Source organism: Oncorhynchus masou, chromosome 23 (genome assembly GCF_036934945.1).
Source record: "Oncorhynchus masou masou isolate Uvic2021 chromosome 23, UVic_Omas_1.1, whole genome shotgun sequence".
Classification (NCBI taxonomy): domain Eukaryota; kingdom Metazoa; phylum Chordata; class Actinopteri; order Salmoniformes; family Salmonidae; genus Oncorhynchus; species Oncorhynchus masou.
This window is the reverse complement of record NC_088234.1, coordinates 22,711,441-22,739,395: the sequence shown is the minus strand read 5'-3', so window position 1 is coordinate 22,739,395 and position 27,955 is coordinate 22,711,441. Positions and strand designations below refer to the sequence as shown.

General features: G+C 41.1%; 1 protein-coding gene across 3 annotated transcripts in view; it reads left to right on the top strand.

The window, feature by feature from the left end:
• LOC135510599 (phospholipid-transporting ATPase ABCA1-like) overlaps window positions 1–27,955 on the top strand; it is a 246,065-nt gene that overhangs the window by 17,350 nt on the left and 200,760 nt on the right. For all 3 annotated transcript variants that reach the window (XM_064931639.1, XM_064931637.1, XM_064931638.1), the window contains exons 2-9: window positions 1,931–2,058; window positions 11,290–11,383; window positions 12,302–12,443; window positions 12,688–12,815; window positions 14,524–14,651; window positions 15,740–15,937; window positions 21,090–21,176; window positions 21,473–21,659. In XM_064931639.1, the coding sequence (XP_064787711.1) occupies window positions 1,993–2,058; window positions 11,290–11,383; window positions 12,302–12,443; window positions 12,688–12,815; window positions 14,524–14,651; window positions 15,740–15,937; window positions 21,090–21,176; window positions 21,473–21,659 (1,030 nt within the window). In that variant the 5' untranslated portion in view covers window positions 1,931–1,992. The remainder of the gene's footprint in view (window positions 1–1,930; window positions 2,059–11,289; window positions 11,384–12,301; window positions 12,444–12,687; window positions 12,816–14,523; window positions 14,652–15,739; window positions 15,938–21,089; window positions 21,177–21,472; window positions 21,660–27,955) is intronic.

Here is a 27,955-nt window from a genome sequence, read left to right as displayed (position 1 = left end):
CTGCCTTTCCTGAACCTGCGACCAGAAACGAGCTACATATGGGTAGTACCAAAACAAGTGATTTAATGATCATAAACCATGTGCCATGGTATCAGCACATCGAAAGTCTCTTCCCAACTATTTTGCAACCTGTATGGTGCATCTGTCGATTTTTGGGTCCTTATTAAATTAAACTGGAATACTTTTTAATTTATCACAATTGTCTTTACTTAAACCATTTTGGTCTTTATGTAGGGCCGACAGACAAGTTCCTTACCTTCTTCCACTTGCCTCCATTTTTCCAGTAATGCTGCAATGAGTTGGTTGTCATTTTTGATTGAGCAGACATTTCCATAGATATTTGTTGTCTTTTCTGGTGGATTGAACTGAAATTGCAACCAGCTTTCTATGGCTTGTTTTAAAAATAGTTATTTAATTTTCAAATAACCAAAAGTGAGAGGTTGTCATCTCAATAAATGGAAAAAGGCTATTTTTGAACAAAGGGTGAGCCATTCTTACTAATCTGCTGGGAAACCTGTTTGGATTTATAGATAAACTGGGATTTGACTAAAGAATTAAATCAGGGAGATTTTTCCACACAAATAGACAGGTATTTACCTTTCAATGGTAGCAAGATCTTATCTATTTTTGCTAACTTTCAATTAGAATGTATCGTAGTGAGATCATCTCTTTCTTTCAGGATTTGAATACAGATTATGTCCACTTCACAGTCAGACCACTTTATTGGTAAACTACATGGTAATGTAAAAGTAGTATTTTTTAGCGATCCAATACATAATATGATACACTTATCATAGTTCATTGTAATCCTGAGAGGTTCGACTAATTATCTAGATCCTCTATGAGGTGTTGCTGGGATACAAATTGTGGATTAGTCAGTGTACAATGATACCTTTTGTTTTTAAGCCCTGTGATTTCTAGCCCTTGATATTATTGTTGGATCTAATTGTTGGATCTAATTTTAATAGCTACCATTTAGATAGCCATAATAAATAGATGTGCCAATAGTTTCACTCCTCTTGACAGTTGAATACTTTCTGAGAAGTAGCCATTATTTACTAGTTTACACCTCAGGCATAACTCTGACCCATTGTAGGCCCATGAGAGATTCTATAGTCCTGGTGTTTACATACAAATTCTAGTTGTATTTTATCAAAGGCTTTCTCAAAATGAGTTATTAATACCTGGCCTGATTTCCTAGATTTTTCATCATGTTTTATTGTTTCCAGTACTTGTCTTATATGATCTCCAATGTGTCGTCCATGTAGAATGCCTGTCTGATTTAGGATGAATAACATCAGACAGTACCTTTTTAATTCAATGTTCTATGCATTTTTGCTGTAATTTTTGCATCACAACACTGAATTGTAAGGGGCTTCCAGTTTTTAAGCTGGACTGGATATTTATATTTACCACCTGGGTCCCATTTCAGTAATAGTGCTGAGTATATGATAGTCTACCATTTTTATTGGTGTGGTTAAAACACGCTAATAACGGATCTCTGAGTACATCGAAAAAAGGTTTGATATACAGTACCTCAACTGGTATGCCATCCAGCCCTTGGACTTAAAGGCTTTACTTGCATCAATTAGTTCCTCCTCTGTAATTTGGCCTTCACATTAGTCTTTCTGTACAGCTGTTAGTTTTACACAGTTTTTTACACTATTAATAGAAAAAAATCCTTACAACAAACTTCAGTTGGTGGAGATGGAGACTAAAATTAAAACATTTGCTTAAGTACTTTGCTTCCATTTTCAAAATATGGTTTGGTGAATCTTGGGATGGCTCCAATTGTAACAAGTTTCTGTAAATTATTTTTGGTAGCATTTCTACGGTGAAGATTTAAAAAGAAGTGGGTGATTAGTGGCGTTCCCTTATGATACGCTTGTTCTCTGTATTAAAACAAAAACCTTGCTTTTATTCCATTTAGGGTCTATTAAGTGGGGGTTGCCATAACGACGCTTTGGCAGGATATTGCCTGGATAAGGCATAATGGGTCTCCTGACACAACTCGGTCTGCTCCTGTGGAAGAACTTCACTCTTCGGAAGAGACAAAAGGTAACTGCACACCCTCTGTATAAAATCAATCTATGTCTGCTAAGATCGGCCACATACGGGATATAGAAGGATATATGACCGTGTGCTCGTGTTACAATGGACAAAGACATCTAAGGTATTGTGATAGTGAAGAGTAGAGGGAATTGTCCTAAAACTGGTCCATATTAATGTGAGATGCTGCCTTAATTCCCTCGCTGGAGAACGAGTCATTCCCAGACACACAGTTGGAAGTGTCACCTTCCAAATGTTATGTCACTTGCAGCCTGTGTTTTAGCTTTTACAAAGTCAGCCTGATGGGAACAGAGGAGGCATTGGGAGTGAGTGGTATAAGGTTTGTATGAAAGCTAGACTATACCTTTACCCACCAAAACAACCCTCTATATAACGTGATACCTTAGGGTTAATGTGTATATGACACAATTTCAATTGTCTCGGTCCTACTGTAGCAAAATGGGCTCGTCATGCGCTTTGCTGATTTCCTGGTCAAAGTGAACTTTCTCCAAAGACTTTTATAAAATTAGCTAAATAAGCAAAAAACATCCAGTCATCATCCAGGTCTCTGTTGATGGTTGTTGACTCCTCATCTTAGGGCGGAGTGTGACATACCGAGTTTGATACCAACTGCCCTCCAATTTCACGAGAAAGCTTTGACTTTTCCTGGAATGTTGAAAACTATGTAACATTGATGATCCATCGTCGTCATCTCATCCAATACAGAAGGACATACATTAGAAGCAACATATGAGTCAGTGACATTCCAGTAAACAGTACATTCAGAAAGATTTCAGACCTCTTCTCCACATTTTGTTATGTCATAGGCTTATTATGAAATTGATTAAATTAATTGTTTTCCTCATCAATCTACACACACTACTCCATAATTACATAGCCAAAACAGGTTTTTAGAAATGTTTGCAAATTTATAAAAAAAAATATAAGTATTCAGACCCTTTGCTATGAGACTCAAAATTGAGCTCAGGTGCATACTGTTTCCATTGATCATCCTTGAGATGTTACTGCAACTTGATTGGAGTCCACCTTTGATAAATTCAATTGATTGGACATGATTTGGTAAGTCACACACATGTCTATATAAGGTCCCACTGCTGACACTGCATGTCAGAGCAAAAACCAAGCCATATAGGTAGAAGGAATTGTCTGTCGAGCTCTGAGACAGGGTTGTGTCGAGACCAACTTCAGTTTGCATACCGCCCCAACAGGTCCACAGATGATACAATCGCCATCGCACTGCACACTGTCCTATCCCATCTAGACAAGAGGAATACTTATGTAAGAATTATGTTCATTGACTACAGTTTAGCATGCAAATCTGTATAATAATCTCTCCCTTTCTCTTTCCTAAAGCACTGTAGTTCCTGAATTTCAGGACTTAGTCTCTTATTCAGGTTATTAAATGTTCAACTCCCAATATCACTTTGCTCCGGCCAATGTCCCCGATCGTAGACATTAGCTCCTCACCTCACTCTCTTTACACACACACCTCTCTCTCACACAAACCTAATGTAGCAGCTAATGAAGGTTGGGGAGTAACTGATTGCATGTAATCTGATTACAAAAAAATGTAAACACGTCAACAGCTACAATATTGTAATCAGATTACAGATACTTTAGAAAAACTAGATGATTACTTCTTGGATTACATTTAAATTCAGAAAGGATATTTGCGAAAAAAATATGTTATGACACCATTCTGTTTTCTCAATGACATTCAATTCTGAATTGAAAAAAGGCACAGGTTTAAGTTTGTTCCACCTGAGCAAGTCTGACCACAAGTCAGAGACCACTATGATGATGCATTTGATGGATCCTTTCTGTCTTCTTCTAATGCCTCTCAAGGGAATAGTTATCCAAAAGTAACTGAAAGTAATCAGATCACGTTCTGAGTTTGGGTAATCCAAGAGTTACGTTACCGATTAAAATTTTGGACGGGTAACTAGTAAGTGTAAAGGATTACATTTAAAAAGTAACATACAAAACCCTGCAGTTAATGGCATATGGGCCATATCATATTCTGTGATGTCACCAACCAGCGATACGGTCACAGACATTACTGACTTAAAGGAGATGTTGCCACAACAGCAACGCTTAGGTCAGAGCTTGTTGTCAGTGAAACTATACTGCCTCCAGGGATGCCATTGTTTGTTACACAGTAGATACAATAATGCCCTCCATTTTTTTCAGTCAATGTCAATCACATAGATTTTAAAAACTTTCTCATAGTTACAGTGATGAGAAAAACACCCACCAGTACACCTGGTTCCCTATGGATAAAGCACAGTAGGCTGCACCTCATTCCAGCATAAAACAGCAGATGTTGGAAAGTTGTCATGTCAGCTTTTTAATAAAGTTTTGACTTGATACTCTATACAGATGACCAGTGGCAATTTTAGCATGTAGATCTTAGGGGGAAAACTAAAACATTTTTGGGGAGATACATGCCAGCAAAGCCACTACACAATACAACACTAAACAATACATTAATGGTCCTACAATGGTGACTAACGGTGCCCACAAACTGCTAGGGCCTACATAAAGCTGTCCCAACAGCAGAGTTTACTGCCTTTAAAGCAATAGCTGATATGGCTGACTTGCTTAAACAAATGTGTTTTTTTTTACTGATAATTGAGATGTATAAACTATGGCATAAGGGGACGACAAGCGAATACAAGGCAATCTGCAAATTCGATTAAGAAATGAATGAGCGAGCTAGGACGGCCGTAGTCAGTTTAACTATTTGTTCAGCACCTTTGAAATGTACAGCGATGGAATTCAGATCATGGGCCGTTCTTACAGTGTTCTTTCTGTACACCAAGTCAGAACCGTAGGATAAATGAAGGGGGCGTAAAAGCAAACAATGAAAGCTCTTACAATATTAAATGATTGCATTTCTCTAAAACAGGTTACAGGCTACATGTGCACCACCAAGTCAGAACAGTACGTGAAATTCAGAGGGGTAAATAGACCAAATTATTAGGTGAGGCACATGGGCTACTAATAGTTTACTACACAAAATACAGTTAGTATTACTTTCTTAGCCACAGTATACATATCTCTCTGGCCGATTACATAATTTATGCAGCAGCATACAAGACATTTTTGGACTCAACTTGTTGTGCTGTGCTCACTTGAACATGAAGGTGGCACAGTGGTCCTTCGTGGGCAAATGTTGTCATCAAAGTCTAACATTCTTTGGATTTATGGTGCTTTCAAATCAACTGGGAACTCTGGAAAAAGAACAGGGTTGAATCATGATGACGTCAGTGATCTTCAGGTTGTAGCTTTAGAAAGAGGCCTGAGTTCCCGACTTACAAGAGCTATTTTTTCCCCCGAGTTCCCAGTTGTCTTGAACTCACTTAAGTCAGATTTCCCAGCTCTGCATTAACAGTTGTTTTGAGCATGGCAGAAATTAAGCTGGATTTACAGCAAGGCCAATGTTGAATGTTTATCATTTTAAGCTTGGAAAAGAGACTGATATGTGACACGTATTACTGGCAAAATATTTAAAAAACATTTAGTAAAAAATGTGGGGCTCAAAACAAGTGGGGCTCTGTTTTGAATTAGAACATGTCAGGGGAAAGAAACACGGGATATTGGCTTATGGAAACTGGATGGGAGTTAACAAGGAGAAAGGGTCTTTTAGAGGTTAATGACCAATTCAATTAATCACTGACCAAGCATTTTTGGGGATTTTATAAAAGGCATGAAACTGATTTTATGGTTCAACATTTCACATAATTTCATAGGGAGAGATTATCCATTCACAAAGACCACCGTGTCCAATGGCTAATGCCTAGAGAGCCCTGTATTGAGAGAGCCCCCATGATCCTTCTCTCCTCGCTCTTTCCTCTGGTACTCTGGAATACATTATAATAAATCCCATTCTCAGTGGTACCACAATTTCCCGGACACATGTAAGGCTGATGAAAATGGAAGATATGTGAAATGACCCAAGACATCCCTCAAAAACTGGGAGTTTCGTATTGATAATGTGCTTTGACTTTCGGATACATCCAGTATAACATTGTGGAGCAAGAAATAGCTGAGTGATTATGTACTGTATCAACCAAATCCACATCGTGTTGCTCATTTAAGTTATTTTATGATGGATTGTGGATCACTGGAGAAGCTACAACACTGAGTAACAACAGACAAAACACCTATATACAGTAGCATGTGGTTTGTCAACTTGTACAACTACTGTATTGGCAGATGAAGCATGCAAGTTTAGTGAGTCCACCAGATCAGAGGCAATATGGATGACTAGAGATGTTCTGTTTATAAGTGTGTGAATTTGGCTTACATTTTGCAGAGCAGGACGGAAAAGTCTAACGAGTACTTTTGGACGTCAAGGAAAATGTATGGAGTAAAAAATACATTATTTCCTTTATGAATTTAGTGAAGTAGAAGTAAAAGTTGTCAAATATATAAATAGTAAAGTACAGATAACCCACAAAACAAGTTAAGTGGTACTTAAGCATTTTACAAAGTTTTTTACAAAGTATTTTACACCACCGCAGACGACCATCTCACAATGCCGTCTCATTATGCCATTATGTATGGCATAATAATGGCATGACACATACCATAGAGACTCCATAAGTTGTTCACCTTTGAGAGGATTGACAACAATAGACCTGTCAGTAGAAGAGCAGCAGTGTTTTTTAAGGCTATGGACTGTTGCGAGAGCCGCATTGTGATCCAGGCTAGTGCTGCCTCTGATTTCTCTAAGCAGCTAGGTCACTCCACTAGAGATGATGGGGGGGATGAACACGCCCCTAGACAAGGTCGGCGGAGGGAGAGAGAGAAGGCGCCGAGGGACGCGTAAAAGCCTAAATGAGGGAGGGAGGTGAAGAGTTGAGGCGAGATGTAGCATTGTAATATCTTTCTCCCTAGTTGGCTCCCTGCAAAGCCTGTAGACAGCTCCCGCTGTTCGAGCACTTTGACTGTTGTTCTGAATTTCCCTCTCAAAGTGAACTCTAGTCAAGAGGGGAACGCAGGTACTCCTGCCTTGCCCCTTAGCTACACAAGTTGCCATGGCAGAAGTATTTCCAGGCTGCATATAGGAGTTGGTTCAACATTAGCAAGTTCACCGACTACACTCTTAGGGGGAAAAAAAGGAGTTATCTAGAATCTGAAAACCCCTTTTTGATTCCAGTTAGAACCCTTTTGGTTCAAAGTAGAACCCTTTTGGGTTCCATGAGGACCATTTCCACAGAATATCTACATGGAACCCAAAAGGGTTCTACATGGAACCAAAAAGGGTTATCCTATGGGGACAGCCGAAGAACCCTTTTGGAACCCTTTATTTAAGTGTGTGGCTAGTTGATGCATTTAAGTGAGATAGCATAGGGCAAGAGTCCCATTGAAATTCTGATTAGCTAGGAGGGGTGAAAAGCCTCCCATCTCCCATGCCACGGTGAAATTGTATTCACAGTGTTCCGAGCCATCTCTGCAAAGGGCAAATGAAGAGATAGACTAAGAGAAAAACTAAAAGAGAACACATCAAGCCTCCATTTGGTCCATCGTTTTTTCTCTCCATTCTTCATTCCCCGGGGTTATTTGGAATAAAAGGCTGAGATCTTTGATGTGGTAAGAAGGGATACGGGCGGGTGGTGAAGTGGACATATTAACGAAGGGAAGGGACCCATGGGTCCAGACACTCAGGTTTAGGTTCCATTTATAGCAGGATGGACAGTGCCTGTGTCCCAAATGATCGCCTATTCCCTATATAGTGCACTACTTTTGATCAGAGCCTTAATGGGCAGCCCAAAATAGGGAATATGGTGCCATTTGGGATGCAGAAAGCGTATGAGGAGACGAGGTGAGTTAGCTTTGGCCGGGCAGAGGAGTGGAGGATTCAGTGAAGCTTGCAGTCTCATCCTCTGTAAAAGCTCAAAGGTATAGGGATGTAGAAGCCGACCGACCTGACTGCAATGACTATGCCTTGACACACACACACACACACACACACACACACACACACACACACACACACACACACACACACACACACACACACACACACACACACACACACACACACACACACACACACACACACACACACACACAGGCGCCGATGTGCATACACACACATGCTCCAGTGAACTCTCATTCACGTCACTGAACCATACCCAATGATTTGAAAAAAGCACATTTGTACATAACAGGTGATTTTGCAGAGGTGATGCAATTTACTGAAACATCTGACGGCTCTGTGAGAGAGCTGCATTTTTGGTAATCATAGATGGGTTGCTATAGTTTTTGTTTCAAATTCCCTGGAATCATCAGGACCTTTACAGTTTTTCTCAATTGCGTGTTCTCAAGACAAGTAACTCTGTGGCCTTCTGCAAAACAGGAAATGCATTTTCAAAATGAAGTTGCCTTCTCAAAACGTAAATACATTCAACAAAATGATAGTATACCGTCACAATTGCTAATACATTCCTCAAAAGAACACGACTTCCTGCATAAAGGTTAACGCAAACAGGCAAAACGTCAGTACAGAGACAAAGTGGAATCGCAGTTCAGTGGTTCAGACACAAGATGTATGTTGCAGGGTCTACAGACAAAGGGAAAACTAGCCACGTCGTGAACACCGGCGTCTTGCTCCTGAACACCGGCGTCTTGCTCCTGAACACCAGCGTCTTGCTCCCGAACACCGGTGTCTTGCTCCCGAACACCGGCGTCTTGCTCCCGAACACCGGCGTCTTGCTCCCGAACACCGGCGTCCTGCTCCCGAACACCGGCGTCTTGCTCCCGAACACCGGCGTCTTGCTCCCGAACACCGGCGTCTTGCTCCCGAACACAGGCGTCTTGCTCCCAGACCAGCTAAACACCTTCGCCCGCTTTAAGAATAACACAGTACCACCGATGCGGTCCGCTCCCAAGGACTGTGGGCTCTTGTTCTCCATGGCCAACGTGAGTAAGACATTTAACTGTGTTAACCCTCACAAGGCTACGAGAACAGACGGCATCCCTAGCCGCCCCCTCAGCATGCGCTGACCAGCTGGCTGGGATGTTTTTATGGACATATTCAATCTCTCCCTATCCCAGTCTGCTGTCCCCACTTGCTTCAAGATGTCTACCATTGTTCCTGTACCCAAGAAAGCAAAGATAACTGAAATAAATGACTATCGCCCCGTAGCACTCACTTCTGTCATCATGCTTTGAGATACTAGTTCAGGATCATATCACCTCCACTTTACTTGACACCCTAGACCAACTTCAATACCTAAATAAGAATGCTGTTCATTGACTATAACTCAGCCTTCAACACCCTAGTACCCTCCAAACTCATCATTAAGCTTGGGTGGTGAAGGCAGGAAACAACACCTCCACTTCGCTGAAGCTCAACACAGGGGATCCACAAGGGTGCGGGCTCAGCCCCCTCCTGTACTCCCTGTTCACCTATGACTGAATGAGCTGATCATGGGCATCAGGAAACAGCAGAGGGAGTACGCCCCTATCCACATTGACGGGCGGAGTAGAGAAGGTGGAACGCTTCAAGTTCCTCGGCGGACACATCTCTGACAACCTGAAATGGTCCACCCACACAGACCGGCTACCACCCGGTTACTCAACCCTGCACCTTAGTGGCTGCTGCACTATATACATACACATGGAATCTCTGGTCTCTTTAATAATGGAACTCTAGTCACTGTAATAATGTTTACATACTGGTTTACTCATCTCATATGTATATACTGTATTCTATTCTACAGTATTTTAGTCAATGCCACTCCGACATTGCTCGTCCTAATATTTATGTGTTTCTAAATTCCATTCCTTTACTTTTAGATGTTTGTATATTGTTGTGAATTGTTAGATACTACTGGCCTGTTGGCACTAGGAACACAAGCATTTCGCTACACCCACAATAATGTCTGCTAAATATGTGTATGTGACCAATAAAATATGATTTGAATTGATTTGATCTTGAGTCAAATCTGACAAAACAAAGTTATTCTGTCATTTTAAAAATCCTAGTCATCAAATTGTTTTCTTTGAAGTCCCTAAATCATGATGATCAAAATTTGTAATACAACTATCAAAAGGTGCAGAATTATGCAAAATTACTATTTTTTATGTACAGTACCAGTCAAAAGTTTGGACACACCTACTCATATTTGAGTTTCTTCAAAGTAGCCACCCTTTGCTACGATGACGGCTTTGCACACTCTTGGCATTCTCTCAACCAGCTTCATGAGGTAGTCATCTGGAATGCATTTCAATTATCCGGTGTGCCTTGTTAAAAGTTAATTTGTGGAATTCCTTTCCACTGTCATTCATTAGTGTCATCACAATCCAAGTCCATGCATTCAAAACTGTACATAGGCTTGGACGTTCCGACGGCAAGCAGAAACACACTCCCCAGTAGAAACAAGGAAAGGTGAATACAGTGGAGGAACCACAACTGATATGAATGTATAGGACACAGTCAACACCAAAGCAAAGCTCTACAATGGAAAGTCACAGTGTTGGAGATGATAACTTAGGAGTAACTCCACTTTATTATCTTACCATCACTTCAGATCTTTCCCGATATTGTACCTGGTGTTCTACTGTTAAAGCCATATACAATGTTGTGTAGTAGTACTTACTGATAGCTGGAAATAGAGAACACATTTGCAAACCTTTTTTTCTCTTCTGATGAAAACTACCTGTTGATATTCTGTGAACAGAACACTTTACAGTGAATGTTGTACTCATTGATGACAATTGCATTTATGGTTTTGCAAAAGTGGGTCTAAAATATGCAATTGATGAACAAAGGCAAGGAAAATGATCAGCCATTCTGCGAATGTATTTAAGCATTTGATCATTAATGGTTTGTTATAGTCGTGTTTAAACACCGTTTCAAAACAATGCTGGTACGCATTTTTTAATTTATTGTGGACAGTAAATGTTATAACCTAACATGCATGGCATGTAATTCATATTAGATTATATGGCATTTGTTGCAGAAGTCTATGAGTTTGGCATGCCGATTTGAATAGACAAGGTATTTTATTGTGACGACAAACAATGTGACCCCATCTCCACTTCAGCAACACAGCAACAAGTGTCGACCCCTATCATTTAGGGCTAGAACACTGGCATTAGCAACACAAACACAGAGACTAGTATGGGATTCATGAGGTAATATACTGTACTATAATATAATATGATTTAACATGAGGTAATCTGTCTACTTAATCTTCAATTCAGGTGCGTCTGGTGGTGGAGCTGTTGTGGCCTCTCTTTCTGTTCTTCATCCTGGTCTGGGTGAGATCAACCACCCAACCCATTTACCAGGGCGAATGTAAGTAGAATGGTCCCAGTTTAAGCAAACTGCATAAAGTATTTACAATTTAAATAGATGCTTCACAGTATTTACAATTTAAATAGATGCTTCACAAATAAACTGTAGGCTCACAAATCGTATGCCAAATGTGACACAATATCAATTCCCCCAAAATGAAATCTATTGCACTACAATTACAATGTTTCTAATCGTGAAATGCAAGCGTGTCCCTTCCTTTCTCCAATTTCTGCTGTAACTTTGTCACCTGAAAAAAGTAGCAATGTCACCGTGGCCCAGCAAATGTCATACCTACGACTATGACACACTGTTCAGTATCACTCTTCCTACAAACTCTCATTAGTATAATGTACATTTTCGGACACCCCTACTCCCTACATAAAGTATGAGTAGGAAGTAGGGACGTTTGGTCAGGTGGAGAATGGGTGTCCTAAAATGTACACCATACTTGTTGTGAGTTCACCTGACATGTCAAATCCAAGGGTAATGGCTAGATGGGCTTATGTCAAAGTGCAGCTTATGTCAAAGTGACATCAAAATATACATATTTGAGTTGCGTCTGGGATAATTTTTGCATTTTAGATAAGCCTTAACCCTTCTCCTAACATGTTACGTTAATTATCCTAACTTTAAAGTTCTCCTAACCGGCTACAAAAAGTAACTTCTGACCATAGCTGTATACCATCTAGTCAAAACCCTATTAAAGTGGATAAGGGAATACGCAAGATGGCCGCCGAGTCAGCTGACACTGACACACAAGTCAGCTGACACAGAACATGAACACACACACTTGGCAATTCCCTAATTGAAGCCATCATCTGAGGACACTGCAGAAAGCTGCAGAAAGATGGTGGAGGATGAGGACCTTTAAGTGCTCATGTATGGATGGAAATCATAGCTTATTTTTTTGGGTTCAAGGTCATTATCCAAATAAAGCCATGCCTTCCGCCGGGGTGCTGCCTTGGCTTCAAGGCATGATGTGTAACATAGACAACCCATGTGTAAACCATTCCACACCGGGAGAAGCACCGGGACAAGTCAACAACTTCAACAATTCCATGTATGTAGAGGGGCAACCGTTTTCAAGCCATTTACCTACAGTGACAATTTCCAAATTTACTGTAAATGATCCTAGTTTGAGTTACATTATTTCACCTTGATAATGGCAGGTTTTGGTAGTCAGTTAGCCGTTGATGTTCCTTTAGAAAGTGATTTGCATCACATTTGAAGTAGGCCTATTAGCTATCTTTGATTTAGCCATGCAAAAGTCCAAGACTTTTTATATTCTTCCTCCGTCCAACTAGAATTGCTGGGATGTTGATCGAGTTACAGTCACTTCTGGCGAACAGATCCATCATAACCAAGATCCAGATGCTTTCCGATGATGTGGACCAGTGGGTTTTGATTCTACGGACATCTAACCGTGAAAAAGGTACCGAGTTTTAACCGTTTTCAAATTGTTCATACAGTTTTTTTTAGGGCCCTAGAAAATCATGAGCCCATTGCATTGATGATCTACTTTAGCACACCAACCTAACTGATCCTGTACTCACTGTTCAATACACTGAGGACCATATTAATGAACTAAGTTCTAAGCCAAACCTTGAATATCTCATGAATAATAAAGCTTTTACAGCCACTGACTAATGGCTCAGCAGTAATTGGAACAGTATAATACTTTACCAGACTGACAATCACTTTGCCATAGATTTGACCACGGTCCTTTATCAACTAGAGTAGCCCATTCACGAGGGTGACAGTTTGGAGGATTTGTTATTCTCTGAGATCACTCGAAAAAACAATGACAACTGATTATTTATGATCTAATTTGCCGTGTGGAGTGGCAGATCGTTTATCTTCATAAGTTGCTACTTTGCATTAGGCTCATTTAGCCTGATGATATTCAGATTTTCACAAGGCACCTAATTTGCAAATAGGGAAAAGTGGGCCCAGCCATTGTTGAGGCTCACACAAACATCGCACCCAAAACCGTATTTGCATTTTGGGGTCACAGGCTCATAATATACAAGATTAAATCCATCAGAGATCTAAGGCACGGCTTAATTAATGGGATACGCTGTCTGAAGCGACATGGCGAAAGGTCATACAGCACAAGGGAGAGGCAGAGGGATATCAAAGGGATATAAATGGCAAAGGTGATTGTGTTGTGCTTCTCACCGGAGATGTTGAAAAGTGTTGGGGTGGGGACTCCAATCTCGCCCGGTAACCAAGTTCAGACAGAGTCCAGAGCATGTTTTTCTTTCGACCTGTACAAGTGTCATGTTGTCCTACCTTATTGATGGTGTTGAAAATGATAATGACAGAGGTAGTAGTAGTTTTAGTAAGAGTATAAGGACAGGATGAGTATTCCTATAAGCATGAATTAAACGTACATACTATCATTTATTTTCTACCATATTACAATGCCATGCATGTGGCTCAAGTCAAAATGTTCTCTGCATATTCTCCGATATCGCTACTCATGAGTTTGTTTCAAAAGGAGATTTCTTGAGAATACTCAACGAACCATGTAGCCTAAGAGATAAACATTGTGGAGTGAAGTAGTAATGGGCTGTATTTGGCTTGTGATCTGCACCCAGACATTCTCACCAGCCTAAGCGGGGAGGATTACATTAAACAGTCGATTGGTTTTGATGTTGTCATTTCGACCAAGACTATCAGCGGGCATCTAATCAGTACAAAATGACTGCTTAACTGACTGATGCATGTTTAGCAACGATATGCCAGCTCCCACTAAAACAATTCCTCTGGTGACCCTCCCTCGCTCTTATCCACATTTTATTGCAAAATTCACCTGTGGAATACAATACAATTTCAACTCTGATTACGAGCAAATGCCTCTCAAAGTGATGTTAAACAAAAAAAACAAAGCAAATCAGTTTGGGAAATGCTACACTTAAATATATCAGTAGGATGCTGTCAATATCAACTGAGTAAGGAACATCACATTTTCCAAACCCATCTTTGATGTTCGCCACACCTATGGAGTATACTGTTTTACATGCATGTCTATTAAAAACAAACTGATACAACTCCCTCAAAAATAGTTTTCTTCCCAGATCCATTCGAATTCTGCCCGAGTGAAAGCACACTACTTGTTCTCGCTCTTCATGTTTAAGGTCAGCCCATTCCTCTGAGAAGTATCCTGAATGACAATGAAATGTTCACCACATATCTGAGGGAAAACTTGTCCATGCCATCGACGGTAGCCGACGGTCTGATTACCTCAAATATTCGCCTGAATGAGGTGAGTCAGCATAACTTTTTTCACAGCATAGTACTGCAGAGTGGTCTGGAAACAACAAGATATAACGTTTTGGGTGACCTGAACAAATGCACATTATAGATCTGTCATTCTCATTGAAAGCAAGTCTAAGAAACTGTAGATATCTTCTATGTGCACTATTTCTATGCTTCCTGTTCTTGAGGTTTGTTTTTGTGTCTTTTGCTTTCGGTTTTGTACACCATCTTCAAACAACAGAAAATACAATATTTGTTATGGAAAATATATTTCACAACTGTTTAGATGGTACAATAAACTGAAATTAGGTCAACTATTAGAATTTTAGCAACCAGGAAATGCCGGAGGGGATTTCTGTGTAGTGCATCTTTAACAAACACAACGCAAATCTTCAATCCAAAATGAATCTTCTGCTCTTCTGTCAACCCCCTCTCCCACATAAGACACAACCTTCTGGCTTCAGGTCTGCCTCTCCAACCTCTAGGCTACCTACCTACCCATATGATTGAAAATAATGCATTGCAAGGACATCATTTCTTGGCTGTTCCAATCGATTCAGGAGAGACATACTGTATGACTTTGCAGAGAATTTACAGTTTAAGAAGTCAATGTTTCTCAATCAATTCTTAGGGGTGCACATCTTTGTTATAGCCCAGCATTAACACACTTGGTTCAACTAATCAACCAATCCCCAAGCACTTGAATAATGAAATCGGATGTGTTAGCGCTGAGCTAAACCACAAATGTCACACATTGGGGGTACCCCAGGAGTTGATTGAGAAACACTGCTCTAGCTGGCACGTTTGTGTTCGGGTGAAATGCAGCTGTTGTAGCGATAAGTGTGATCTGTGAGTGGCCCCTTCAGATGTTCCACATCGATACCTTGCCATGTTCTAACTGATGTCAGACGAGGAGGAGGAAGACTATTATTTGTGCCAGGCTATACGCTCCTCTCTGACAAGGCTGCTTGGTGTGTGTGTGCTTGTGTGTGTGTGTGCAAAGTACACAAATAAAAGTCCAGGTAAGAAAGCTGAATCAGATGGGTTTCTATTTCACGGCTAACACTTCTGACGCTCATCCTGTCCTTTCACCAGATGATGGGCATTTCAAGGCAAGACGATCTGAGGATCACCCTTTGCAGTGGAACAGCTCTTGATAGATACGTGGAATTCAACCGCGCCTTTGACAAGGAGGCCTTTCAGAACGTCAGCTGCTCCCTCACAGCGCAGCAGTTGAGACAAACCAGAGAAGTGTTCCTACAAAACCTGGATCCAAGGAAAATGCTCACCAATGTAAGTTAAATCGAATTAGGTCGACCACTCAATTATGTAAATGTAACTTGATTGTGCTGTTTACTTCATTGTGTATTTTACTTGCTTCTTAATTGACCTTTTCTCTTTGTGGCTCTTAATCGTTTGAAATCTATGTTAGCTACTGCCAAATAGCTCTTTTTTTATGTCATCCAACAAATGTAAACGCTTAGAGTTTGCTAAACGGTATTGGCGATTAGTACCGTATGGTCAGATGACATGAACACCAGTGGTGGGTTTGGCATCGAAAATAGGAATCAAATGCAGAAAAGAACCCCATACCTACTGTAAAATATGGTGGTGGATCTTTAATGTTATTTGGTTATTTTGATGCTGTATTTTGCCCAGTACCAGGACCTTTGAACCTAAATCCTGGTTGCCTCTGCCAGGAGGCTGAAACTTGGCCACAAGTGGATATTGTAGCAAGACAATAACCCCAAGCACATCAAAATCCACAAAGAACAACATTTTGCAAAGGCCATATTGGTCTCTGGACTTGAACCTAATGGTTTTCAATGGAAGAGGGCATCCCATAAGTGCAGACGAAGGGTATCAAGGATCTGGAAAGATTATATATGTAGGAATGGTCTAAGAATGGTCTAAGATCCCAACGTGCTCTTCAATCTCATGAAACATTTTAGAAAAATGCTTAGTGCCATTATCCTCGTAAGGTGAGATATTGACAGGTATTGAAAAGAGTGTTGCCTATAATTTTGACCCCCTATCTTTTTGAGAGAAAAAAATATTACTTGTGTAACAAAATCTATTTGGTTTTAACTGTATTCGTTTCAAATAATATAGTAGTAAAACAAATCATGTGCATACTTTATAACTCAGTGTGTGTGTTATTTATTTCACTCTTTTTTTCCAATGGTGCCAATAATGATGGACCTGACAGCACTATACTGACAGCACTATATCTATAGATTTTGCCATGAGTGTGTGAAGTTGGCAACCATTTGGGTTTATGTTCTAGATTGCACTCTCTGGAGTACTTTCCTTACTGAATCTTGTGTCTTGTACCTCATTGACTCCAATGCATGAGTTCACTTTTTCAATCTTGCACCAAACAGAGCCTAATGAGGTCAAAACTGTCAAAGGCACTCACCATTTTAACCTGCTTGGTTTATTGCACCTTTGAAATATGTTAGTCTCAAGAATATTAGCTAATGAGCCAGCCAGCTAACATTAGATAGCGAACAGTACGCTGGAACTTGGAGTCTTTTGTTTAGACATGCAGCTAGCTAAACAATGAACCATAATCCCAATCCATAGAGTACTAGCAATACAAACAGATTGTCATAGCTAGCTAAAGCTAGCCAACTAGTTTCCAGTGTTAGTTAACTAGCTAACATTAGGCTATAACTAGCAATGCAAATTACTTTCTGTGATATTACTACACAGATCATACACCTAATGTTCTAGCGAGCCAGCCAGCTAACGTTAGCTATCTATCTAACGTTACGCTTTAACTTGCAATGACAACGACTTTCTGACAAAATTAGAAATGTATATATTACGTTGGCATGATGATATAACGGTCTGGATGGCTGTGGGGGCAAAGTAGGTTTGATTAAAACCCAAGGTGAGGGAGATTTGTCCTAAGCCTGAGAAGCTGAGTTTTGCGCTTCATTAAAGATGCTTTTGTGATGTTCAGTCACTTAACGCAAGAAACCACACAATCCTTTGTTTTTGGCTAACAATATGCTTTTGCTCATGGGCGTGGGTAGTTATATACCTTTTAGTCAAATTAGGTCATCTCTGGCCAATATCTGTCCATTTACAGGACCCCTTTTGGCTCAAGAGCACCAGAGGCCAGATGTCTGTACAACCTCTTTAATTCAATTTTGTTCTCTATGCTCCTCCTCTCTTGGTCTCCACTAACCGTTGTAAAGTAGAAACAATTAGATTTATTTAGCATTGATATTTGCTGGATTTCATTGAAACCTTACTTCCTGTAGAGGCGACAAAAGTGTCCACTTCCCTTCCCAGTTTATCTTTGAGAGAAAATTTGTGAGACAGCAAAAGCAATGAATAAGTGATGAGGCAAGAAGTTCATGGAGGGGAAAAAAAGCCATTTGAACAACTTAAGCTTGGAGGCATTTTCAGTCATCGAAGAAAATGCCAGACAAGATATGGCAAAAAAAATTCATCTGGCCCCCCTGAGCAAAATGGAGGGGGGAAAAAATACCCTTTCACACACTGAGAGCTTGGGGTTGAAGAAAAGTGGTGATAACAAATACATAAAGAAAGGGACTTTAGAAATAAAAAAAATGTAGTCTGGGTTTATCGAGACAGCATTGAGTGGTAGTGGGTGATTTAGTTGTGTTGAGACATAATATATATTTTTAAGGGAACACAGAGCACAATATCGTGAGGTTATAGGGATCATTGTACAGAAAGTAACCAGTGCTATCTTCTTGTCTTACAAGGGTCCAGGTGCACATTACAGTAGTTTAGAAATATTACTTTTGCAACGTGTATATTTTCTGGAAAACAAAGTGGTTGGTAGTGTGTTTTAAACATAGAATCATTTAATTGAATAAAAGTAATTTATCCCCAGAGCGGAAATTGGATTTGTCACCAGCATTGGGCACATAGCTACAGGGACAATAAAGACACACAGGAATACATAAGAACACAACGTCCTGATAATACTGATGGCTGGTGGAACTAGTGCAATATAAAGTGCATTTGGAAAGTATTCAGACCCCGTGACCTTTCACATATTTTGTTACGTTAAAACCTTATTCTAAAATTGATTAAATTGTTTATTTTCCTCATCAATCTACACATAATATCCCATAAAGACAAAGCAAAAGTGTTGCAATTACGGCCTCGAGTCTTCCTGGGTATGAAGACTCTCCATGATGATGGTGGCAGCATCATGCTGTTGGGAGGTTTTACAATGACAGGGACTGGGAGACTAGTCAGGATCGAGGGAAAGATGAACGGAGCAATGCACAGAAAGACCCTTGATAAAACCTGCTCCAGAGTGTTCAGACTGAGGCGAAGGTTCCCCTTCCAACAGGACAACAACCCTAAGCACACAGCCAGGACAACGCAGGAGTGGCTTCAGGACAAGTTTCTGAATGTCCTTGAGTGGCCAGCCAGAGCCCAGACTTGAACCCAATTGATCTCTGGAGAGACCTGAAAATAGCTGTGCAGCGACACTCCCCATCCAACCTCACAGAGCTTGAGAGGATCTGCAGAGAAGAATGGGAGAAACTCCCCAGATACAGGTGTGCCAAGCTTGTGGCATCTTACCTAAGAAGACTCGAGGCTGTAATCACTGCCAAAGGTGCTTCAACAAAGTACTGAGTAAAGGGTCTAAATTTATACACATTTCAAAAAACCAGTTTTTGCTTTGTCATTATGTGGTACTGTGTGTAGATTATTGAGGATTGTTTTTATTTAATCCATTTTCGAATAAGGCTGTCCACTTATCAAAATGTAAGACGTCAAGGGGTCTAAATGCTTTCCGAATAAACTGTGTGACGTCAATAGCATCAACAGAATCAACTACACATTCTGAAACAACATTAAGATATAGCCCCCATCACATTGTAAATGTATTGTAGTAACCAGTCATACTGTGTTGTGAAAGTACAGTAAATTACAGAGCTATTACATAAGGTCAAAGTAACATAAGTTTTTGTCCCAGACTCATTTTCAGTGACAAAGTAGGGTGCTTGGATGTTATGAACTCTGAAACAACAAAAATCTGAGGAGGTTCTTTTGGGGACATTCCTTCTGAAGTTACAGTATCCATTAAAGTTCCCATTACATCTAGTAAGGTCACTGTCTTGGTAACCTTTGTGGTTTCGGAGTCCACAATGAAATGAATGTTCTATTTTTGTAACACCATTCCATGCTCTAGCCTCCCTTGGAAACACAGCTAAGAAATGACAGATCATGCGGAGAATAAAGAGCGAAACATCATAGAGTTCACCCAATGGCTCTGAGAGATTGCCTTGTGCCATGGGTCTACTTATCAAGCCATTAATACGATACAGCCTAAGACCTCTCTTTCTGCCCATTGACTACTTAGCTGTGATTTCAAGCTGTTTCATCCCAAATTTCCTAAGTGAGATGCCCATGCTTTTCTAATCAGCACGTCTCGGCTTCCTTGTGTATTGCTGCCGACGGTAAAATTGAACCAAAATGAATATACTGAGAACTCAATGAGGGCTGCAGGATAAACGGGGATTCGAGTGACACCTCCTTGAATTTGTAAATGCTCTGTGGCTTAAACTTTTCATAAATACAACTGGGGGATTTAGGATTCATTTTCTCTCTTTAGCACTCTCCCTCTATGGATTTGAGCTATATTGTTTTTCTCAGTGAAGGTTCAATGGGGGACTCATGTTAGCATATTCCTGACACATGGAAATGATAGCGTTTCAAAGGACACGTGCAGTGGCTGGGCTGCCTTGGGCCATTGTGTTCTAAACATCAGATATGTGGTATGGCTATGAGTCATATTCCTGCCATTTTATAAAAATACATCCACAATAAACATTGTTGGGGAAGATATTGGTTTTGACATCGCTTAGACTAAAACTTACCACAGGCCTCATGCACCCAATGCTTTTGAAGGAGGGCACTGTTGGAAAAATGCTGCATCTTGGCTGTTTTCCCATTGTTACAGTAACAGCACTTTATAGAGTGCTGTATATCCTCAAGCAACCATTATTTTAAACTGAAGACATGCACCTGAAAAGGGAAATGCAGAACTACTCTCTGTCGGCCAGTTTTGTTGCAAACACTTGAGGTGTTTGAGGTAACATCTGAGGTGTTAGCTTGAAGGGGAAGTACAGTATTTTACAACATCATCTTAGAAGGTTTCTCACTGTGAAAGTAGTCTATGGGCTAGAATAAACTGTAATCCATCGTTGTTTTGTTTTTTATTAATAGCCACTACGAACATGAGCGAACTTTAACCAACGCTAGCTAAAAATCAGTGGGAGTGATAAGGGCAACTCATAAGTGCAATTCAGATTGAGGAACCATCTAACATTAAGTTGTAAAATACATAATTTAAAACACTGAGCCTGTTACAAACAAATACACATTGTATATTGAATAGAAATCAACAATGTTTGCTAAATCAACTTCTTATTCCCTCATTTAGCTACCTTCAGCTTTGGATTTGGCTCCGTCCGAGACCTTTGGATTAGTGAGAAAAACTACAGAGGATGCCTTAACCGTGATTGATGAGGTGGGTGTGGTAGTTATTTACCATCTGAAGGACAGTGGGCCTACATGGAAATCCAATAACATTCAGTATTAGTTTCTGTTGAGAACACCTGTGTCGCCTAGTGACCTGGGCTTGTATGACTCATTGTAATCAATAACAATAACGGAAATTTAAAGACAAGTCTATTGAGAAATTGCAAGATATTGGGTTGTAATCATATCAATTTGTTGTCTTGAAGTCAATAGATTAAGTACTATACTGTGATGTTCTGAAATGTAGTTGTGCATCTTCCTCCAATGACACCCCCACCAATACAGATAAACAAGTTGCAGAACTCAATGTTGTTCAAGGCCGCTGATAGGCTGGATTTCAGAGCAGATGCATTTGGCAGTCTGAACATCCTACTTTGCGGTAAAGTGTCAAACTCCAAGACCACCATGAATTTCCCTGCTTTTGGAGCGATGAGGAATGACACAGAAAACATGGCCAGGAGCAGCAATTCCAGTAAGTATTGTTAATAGTGCACTCTGCCTTGACCTATCCAAATACTGATTTCAATTGTTGAAGCTTTATTGTCATATTTACCACCTTGTCAGTCCAACATTGCATTTGAAAGAAATATGTGAATGGTTCAATTCGAGCCCCCTGAAACATTGACTTTTGTTGCATTTAAGGGAGCTCATATCTCAACCGTAATTCACACTGCATACAATATTTGTATTAGGGTGAACAGATAATTCCCTCAATGTTCTTACTTTGTTTGTGTAATTAGTTTGAGTTCACACAACAACAGCAAAAAATAATTTCTGCAAAAATGAAATTGCATTGACAAAAAAGAACAGACATAACACACGTGTGATCCCAAACACACAATGTTTTTTTTTACTCCTTTTCTCCCCAATTTGGGGATATTCAATTGGTAGTTACAGTCTTGTCCCTTCACTGCAACTCCCATCCGGACGCGGGAGAAGCGAAGGTCGAGTGCCATGCATCCTCTGAAACACGACCCTGTCAAGCCGTAATGCTTCTTGACACACTGCTCGCTTAACCAGGAAGCCAGCCGCACCAATGTGTCAGAGGAAACACTGTACAACTGGCGACATGAATCAGCACGCCCGGCCCGCCACAAGGAGTCGTTAGAGCGTGATGGGATAAGGACATGCCGGCCGACCAAACCCTCCCCTAACCCGAACGACGCTGGGCCATGGTCACGGGCTGGCTACGACACAGCCTGGGACTGAACCCGGGTCTGTAGTGATATCTCTTGCACTACGATACAGTGCCTTAGAATGCTGTGCCATTGTGTGGGAGGCCCAAACAATGTTATACATGGAGTACCTATCACCGTGGGGTAGGAAGAGAGACTGTGGAGAGAAAAGAAACCCCTACGTGAGCATTAAAACCAGACACTAAATAGAAGCATTCCAAAACATCTGGGACTAGTCTGCTGACAGCATCTAGTAATGCATGATCTTTTCCCCACCTCAAAGAATAAACACTAAGCCAATTCAAGGATAACAAACGAATACAATTCTCCTACCTTGGCCTTGATAAAAAAATATTTGGAGTTATACTGTACATGCAGCTCCAGCCCATGAAAAATCACAGAAGTAAAATACAATTGAATGTACAAGTTTGGCCAAGCCTCCCACCCATCTCCCACCAACAGCCCGTCGCAAACTTCTCAAATAGTAGAGATAGTCAAAAAGGAACAAAAAAAGGGGAAGAAAAGAGAGGTAAGTCATCCAACCAGTCGGTCTCTTAGGGCGGAGGATATCCCTGCCCATGCTGCACTGTGGACGGCATCGCCCTATTGTTTTGCTGTTGTGCATTCCAAATGGGCAATATTTTGGAAAACATATAGTCAATTTCCAGAGCCAACCCCCGAATTCCACCGTAACTGCACAATAGTTTTCTTTGCTGCTGTAAATCCAGCTAGTAGAATTCGATGTGGAATAAGTGTCAAAGATAAAGATGAATCATCATTCAGCAGGCACAGGTAAGGATCTGAGATAAGACTTACCATCATCAATCTTGACAGCACTGAGCATATGTCACTCCAAAATGTGTGTGTGACTAGACAATCCCAGGAACAGTACCAACAACATTGTTTGTACAGTGTGTGCAGTTTGGATTTATTATTTTATCAGAAAACATTTATATGGAATTGCATATTTTCTGTAAATCAATTTGAAGTGAATGAGCTGGCTAAGATTCATAGACCCCTCACTCAGATTTGACCATATCCTATCCCAATCAGGTTTTAATCCCATCCTCTCCAACTCTGTCTCCCATACCACCTCCATGGGTAATATTTTATAAGTCTTCCCTGCAAGTGTGTCATATATCTCTGCTACTAGTCCTCTAAAACTCCTATCTGGACCTATCCAGCCTGCCATTGGGTGGCAAGGGCAAATTCCAGGGTACACTATAAGCACTCATAGCTGACCTTAACTGCAGATGCAGGTAGTATGAGGATTCTGGCAGGGAATAGTTGTCTTTAATATCCTGAAATCTGTGCAAAGCCAATCTCAATATAAATATATCTGTTTCTACATCTGCATTGCTTGCTGTTTGGGGTTTTAGGCTGGGTTTCTGTATAAGCTCTTTGTGACATCTGCTGATACTACAAGGGCTTTATAAATACTTTGATTTGAAATGAATGTGATCCTTCAAAACATAAACACCCTTTGAAGACCAAGAGGCCTGTGTGAAAGGATGTCCAACTGCAATTATTTGAAATGGTTCCATATTGGAGATGACCTGACGAACTATTAACTTTTACACCCTCTTCCATATATTCACGGAGTTCAGAACTGTGCTACAACCCCAGCAAATACAAACTGTTTTAGTCGATGTGGTTTAACCAGATTCAACAGCTCTCCAAGGTACAAGTGATTGACGGTCCATTCACACTTGTAATGCTCTTATTTAAAAAGCCCAACGATATAAGTTGAGAACCTCCTGTGTATTTAGCATGCTGCAAAGTAGGGAGTTTGATCCTAGCCCCTTTTCCACTTCGTATAAAGTTAGAGATAAACGTTGGAGGTGGCGATAAAGGGATCATAAAGAATTAAAAGTTAACCCGGGGCAAGATATTCATTTTCACTGGGGTAACTCTGCCCTGTAACAATAGTTAGATTAGACCACCTCTGCAAATCCTAGTTAATGTTTTGCAACAGGCCATAGAAGTTGTCTCTAACAATTTTCTGCAAAGTAGGATGTATTTTAACCTCCAAATAAGTAAAGCTGGTGCTTATTGGTTCAAAAGAGGGTAACTGAGCATAGCTGCTTCATTTAGAGGAACACAGATTTGGTCCAGTTTATCTTGTATCCAGCCAACTCATCAAACAACTCCAGTACATGAGAGAGAGAGAGGACCCAACATTGAAGAGGAACAGAATGATGTCATCTGTATGACGTGAGATAAAGTTTGTAGACCCATGAATTGCAATTGGAGACATAGTCATACTTTCTCTGACAGCCTGTGCAAAGGGCTCTAGTGACAGAGCAAAGAGCAGTGGGGACATAGGACAATCTTTTCGAGATCGCTGTTGTACTAGAAATGGAGACGGTTGACAGGTACCAGTTGTCACTGACGCTGTTGAATAATGTTTTTATCATAGAGATGAAATTATGATTGAACGCAAACTGCTCCAAAACAATCCATAGATGTCCCCATTCTGCCTTTTCAACATCAAGTGACAAAGCAGAGTAGTCGTGACGTAAATTGTCAGCAATGTCAATAACATGCGTACATTATCTGCAGCCAATCTCCCTTTTAACAAAGCCAGTTTGGTCATGGTGTATTAACTTACACACCAAGAGATCAATACACATGGCCAATACTTTTGCATTTAACTTTGCATCCCACAAATCAGGGAGACTGTTCGGTAACAAGAACATTCAAGCGAGTCTTTTCCCTTCTTCAGTAGCAGAGTAATTCATGCAATGTCCTGGTCCCTATGGAGTGACCCAGTCTCAAGAGCATAATTAATGGAGTCCAAAATCAGGGGATCTACTTTATCCCATAGAACCAGATATAGTTCCATCAAGCGGCAGGGTAGCCTAGTGGTTAGAGTGTTGGACTAGTAACCGGAAAGTTGCAAGTTCAAACCCCCGAGCTGACAAGGTACGAATCTGTCGTTCTGCCCCTGAACAGGCAGTTAACCCACTGTTCCTAGGCCGTCATTGAAAATAAGAATTTGTTCTTAACTGACTTGCCTAGTTAAATAAAGGTAAAATAAAAAAAAGCAAGGGAGATTTCCCTTTTTGTAAAGCCCTGACCGCGTCCCCAGCTCTTCTAAGGTTACGGGTTGTTCCAGCAGCTCTGTCTAATCAATCCCATTTAGTTAAAGCCAAATTCTGCATAAATAACTTGCTCCTTTGCAAATCAAGTGTAGCTTCTGATGAGTAAAAGGCACTATAACAAATATTTAAAAATGTAATTTATTTATTCAGGATCTGTGACTACTTGGCCATAACTTAAGCGTATAGCATTAATTGATGTCTTAAATTCATTCTGCTTCTGCCACAGAGCAAGCAATCTACTAGGTCTGTCCCCATGAAAATATTTCTGTTTAGTTCAGTGCATAAAAAAATCAGCTTTGTGCAATGAGAGTGCGTTGAATTCCCCTCTCAATGCTAAGAGTTTATTTGACCTCTCCTCTGAGAATGCATCCGTCAGCTCTCTCTCCAAAGAGTCAACCTCAGCCTCAATCTCTGTGTAGCGCTTATTTCTGGCAGAGTTTAATGTCGAGGAAAATACTATGCAATTGCTTCTGATAAAACATTAAGCTGCCATCTCGTCGTTGTTGGTAATCAAGCCTACCACTGTTGTGTCGTCCGCAAACTTGATGTTTGAGTTGGAGGCGTGCGTTGCCGCGCAGTCGTGGGTGAACAGGGAGTACAGGAGAGGGCTCAGAACGCACCCTTGTGGGGCCCCAGTGTTGAGGATCAGCGTGGTGGAGATGTTGTTGCCTACCCTCACCACCTGGAGGCGGCCCGTCAGGAAGTCCAGTACCCAGTTGCACAGGGAGGCGGTCGAGACCCAGGGTCTCGAGCTTGATGACGAGCTTGGAGGGTACTATGGTGTAAAATGCCGAGCTGTAGTCGATGAACAGCATTCTCACATAGGTATTCCTCTTGTCCAGATGGGTTAGGGCAGTGTGAAGTGTGGTTGAGATTGCGTCGTCTGTGGACCTATTTGGGCGGTAAGCAAATTGGAGTGGGTCTAGGGTGTCAGGTAGGGTGGAGGTGATATTGTCCTTGACTAGTCTCTCAAAGCACTTCATGATGACGGAAGTGAGTGCTACGGGGCGGTAGTCGTTTAGCTCAGTTACCTTAGCTTTCTTGGGAACATGAACAATGGTGGCCCTCTTGAAGCATGTGGGAACAGCAGACTGGTAGAGGGATTGATTGAATATGTCCGTAAACACACCAGCCAGCTGGTCTGAGCATGCTCTGAGGGCGCGGCTGGGGATGCCGTCTGGGCCTGCAGCCTTGCGAGGGTTAACACGTTTAAATGTACTCACCTCGGCTGCAGTGAAGGAGAGACCGCATGTTTCCGTTGCAGGTCATGTCAGTGGCACTGTATTGTCCTCAAAGCAGGCAAAAAAGTTATTTAGTCTGCCTGGGAGCTAGACATCCTGGTCCGTGACTGAGCTGGATTTCTTCTTGTCGTCTGTGATTGACCCTGCCACATACCTCTTGTGTCTGAGCCGTTGAATTGAGATTCTACTTTGTCTCTATACTGACGCTTAGCTTTTTTGATAGCCTTATGGAGGGAATAGCTGCACTGTTTGTATTCGGTCATATTACCAGTGACCTTGCCCTGATTAAAAGCAGTGTTTGCGCTTTCAGTTTCACGCGAATGCTGCCATCAATCCATGGTTTCTGGTTAGGGAATGTTTTAATCGTTGCTATTGGAACGACATCTTCAACACACGTTCTAATGAACTCGCACACCGAATCAGCGTATTCGTCAATGTTGTTGCCTGACGCAATACGAAACATGTCCCAGTCCACGTGATGGAAGCAGTCTTGGAGTGTGGAATCAGCTTGGTCGGACCAGCATTGGACAGACCTCAGCGTGGGAGCTTCTTGTTTTAGTTTCTGTCTGTAGGCAGGGATCAGCAAAATGGAGTCGTGGTCAGCTTTTCCGAAAGGGGGGCGGGGCAGGGCCTTATATGCGTCGCGGAAGTTAGAATAACAGTGATCCAAGGTTTTGCCTGCCCTGGTGGCGCAATCGATATGCTGATACATTTTAGGGAGTCTTGTTTTCAGATTAGCCTTGTTAAAATCCCCAGCTACAATGAATGCAGCCTCAGGATGTATGGATTCCAGTTTGCAAAGAGTCAAATAAAGTTCGTTCAGAGCCATCGATGTGTCTGCTTGGGGGGGAATATATATGGCTGTGATTATAATCTAAGAGAATTCTCTTGGTAGATAATGCGGTCTACATTTGATTGTGAGGAATTCTAAATCAGGTGAACAGAAGGATTTGAGTTCCTGTATGTTTCTGTGATCACACCACGTCTCGTTAGCCATAAGGCATACGCCCCCGCCCCTCTTCTTACCAGAAAGGTGTTTGTTTCTGTCGGCGCGATGCGTGGAGAAACCCGCTGGCTGCACCGCCTCCGAAAGCGTCTCTCCAGTGAGCCATGTTTCCGTGAAGCAAAGAACGTTACAGTCTCTGATGTCCCTTCAATGTGTTCTTTCAGTTCGGAAGAAACGGTTCAGTAAAGTCCTCACAACAAAACTACTCGCCACGCCAGTTAATTCGTAAACTCGGTTCTGTG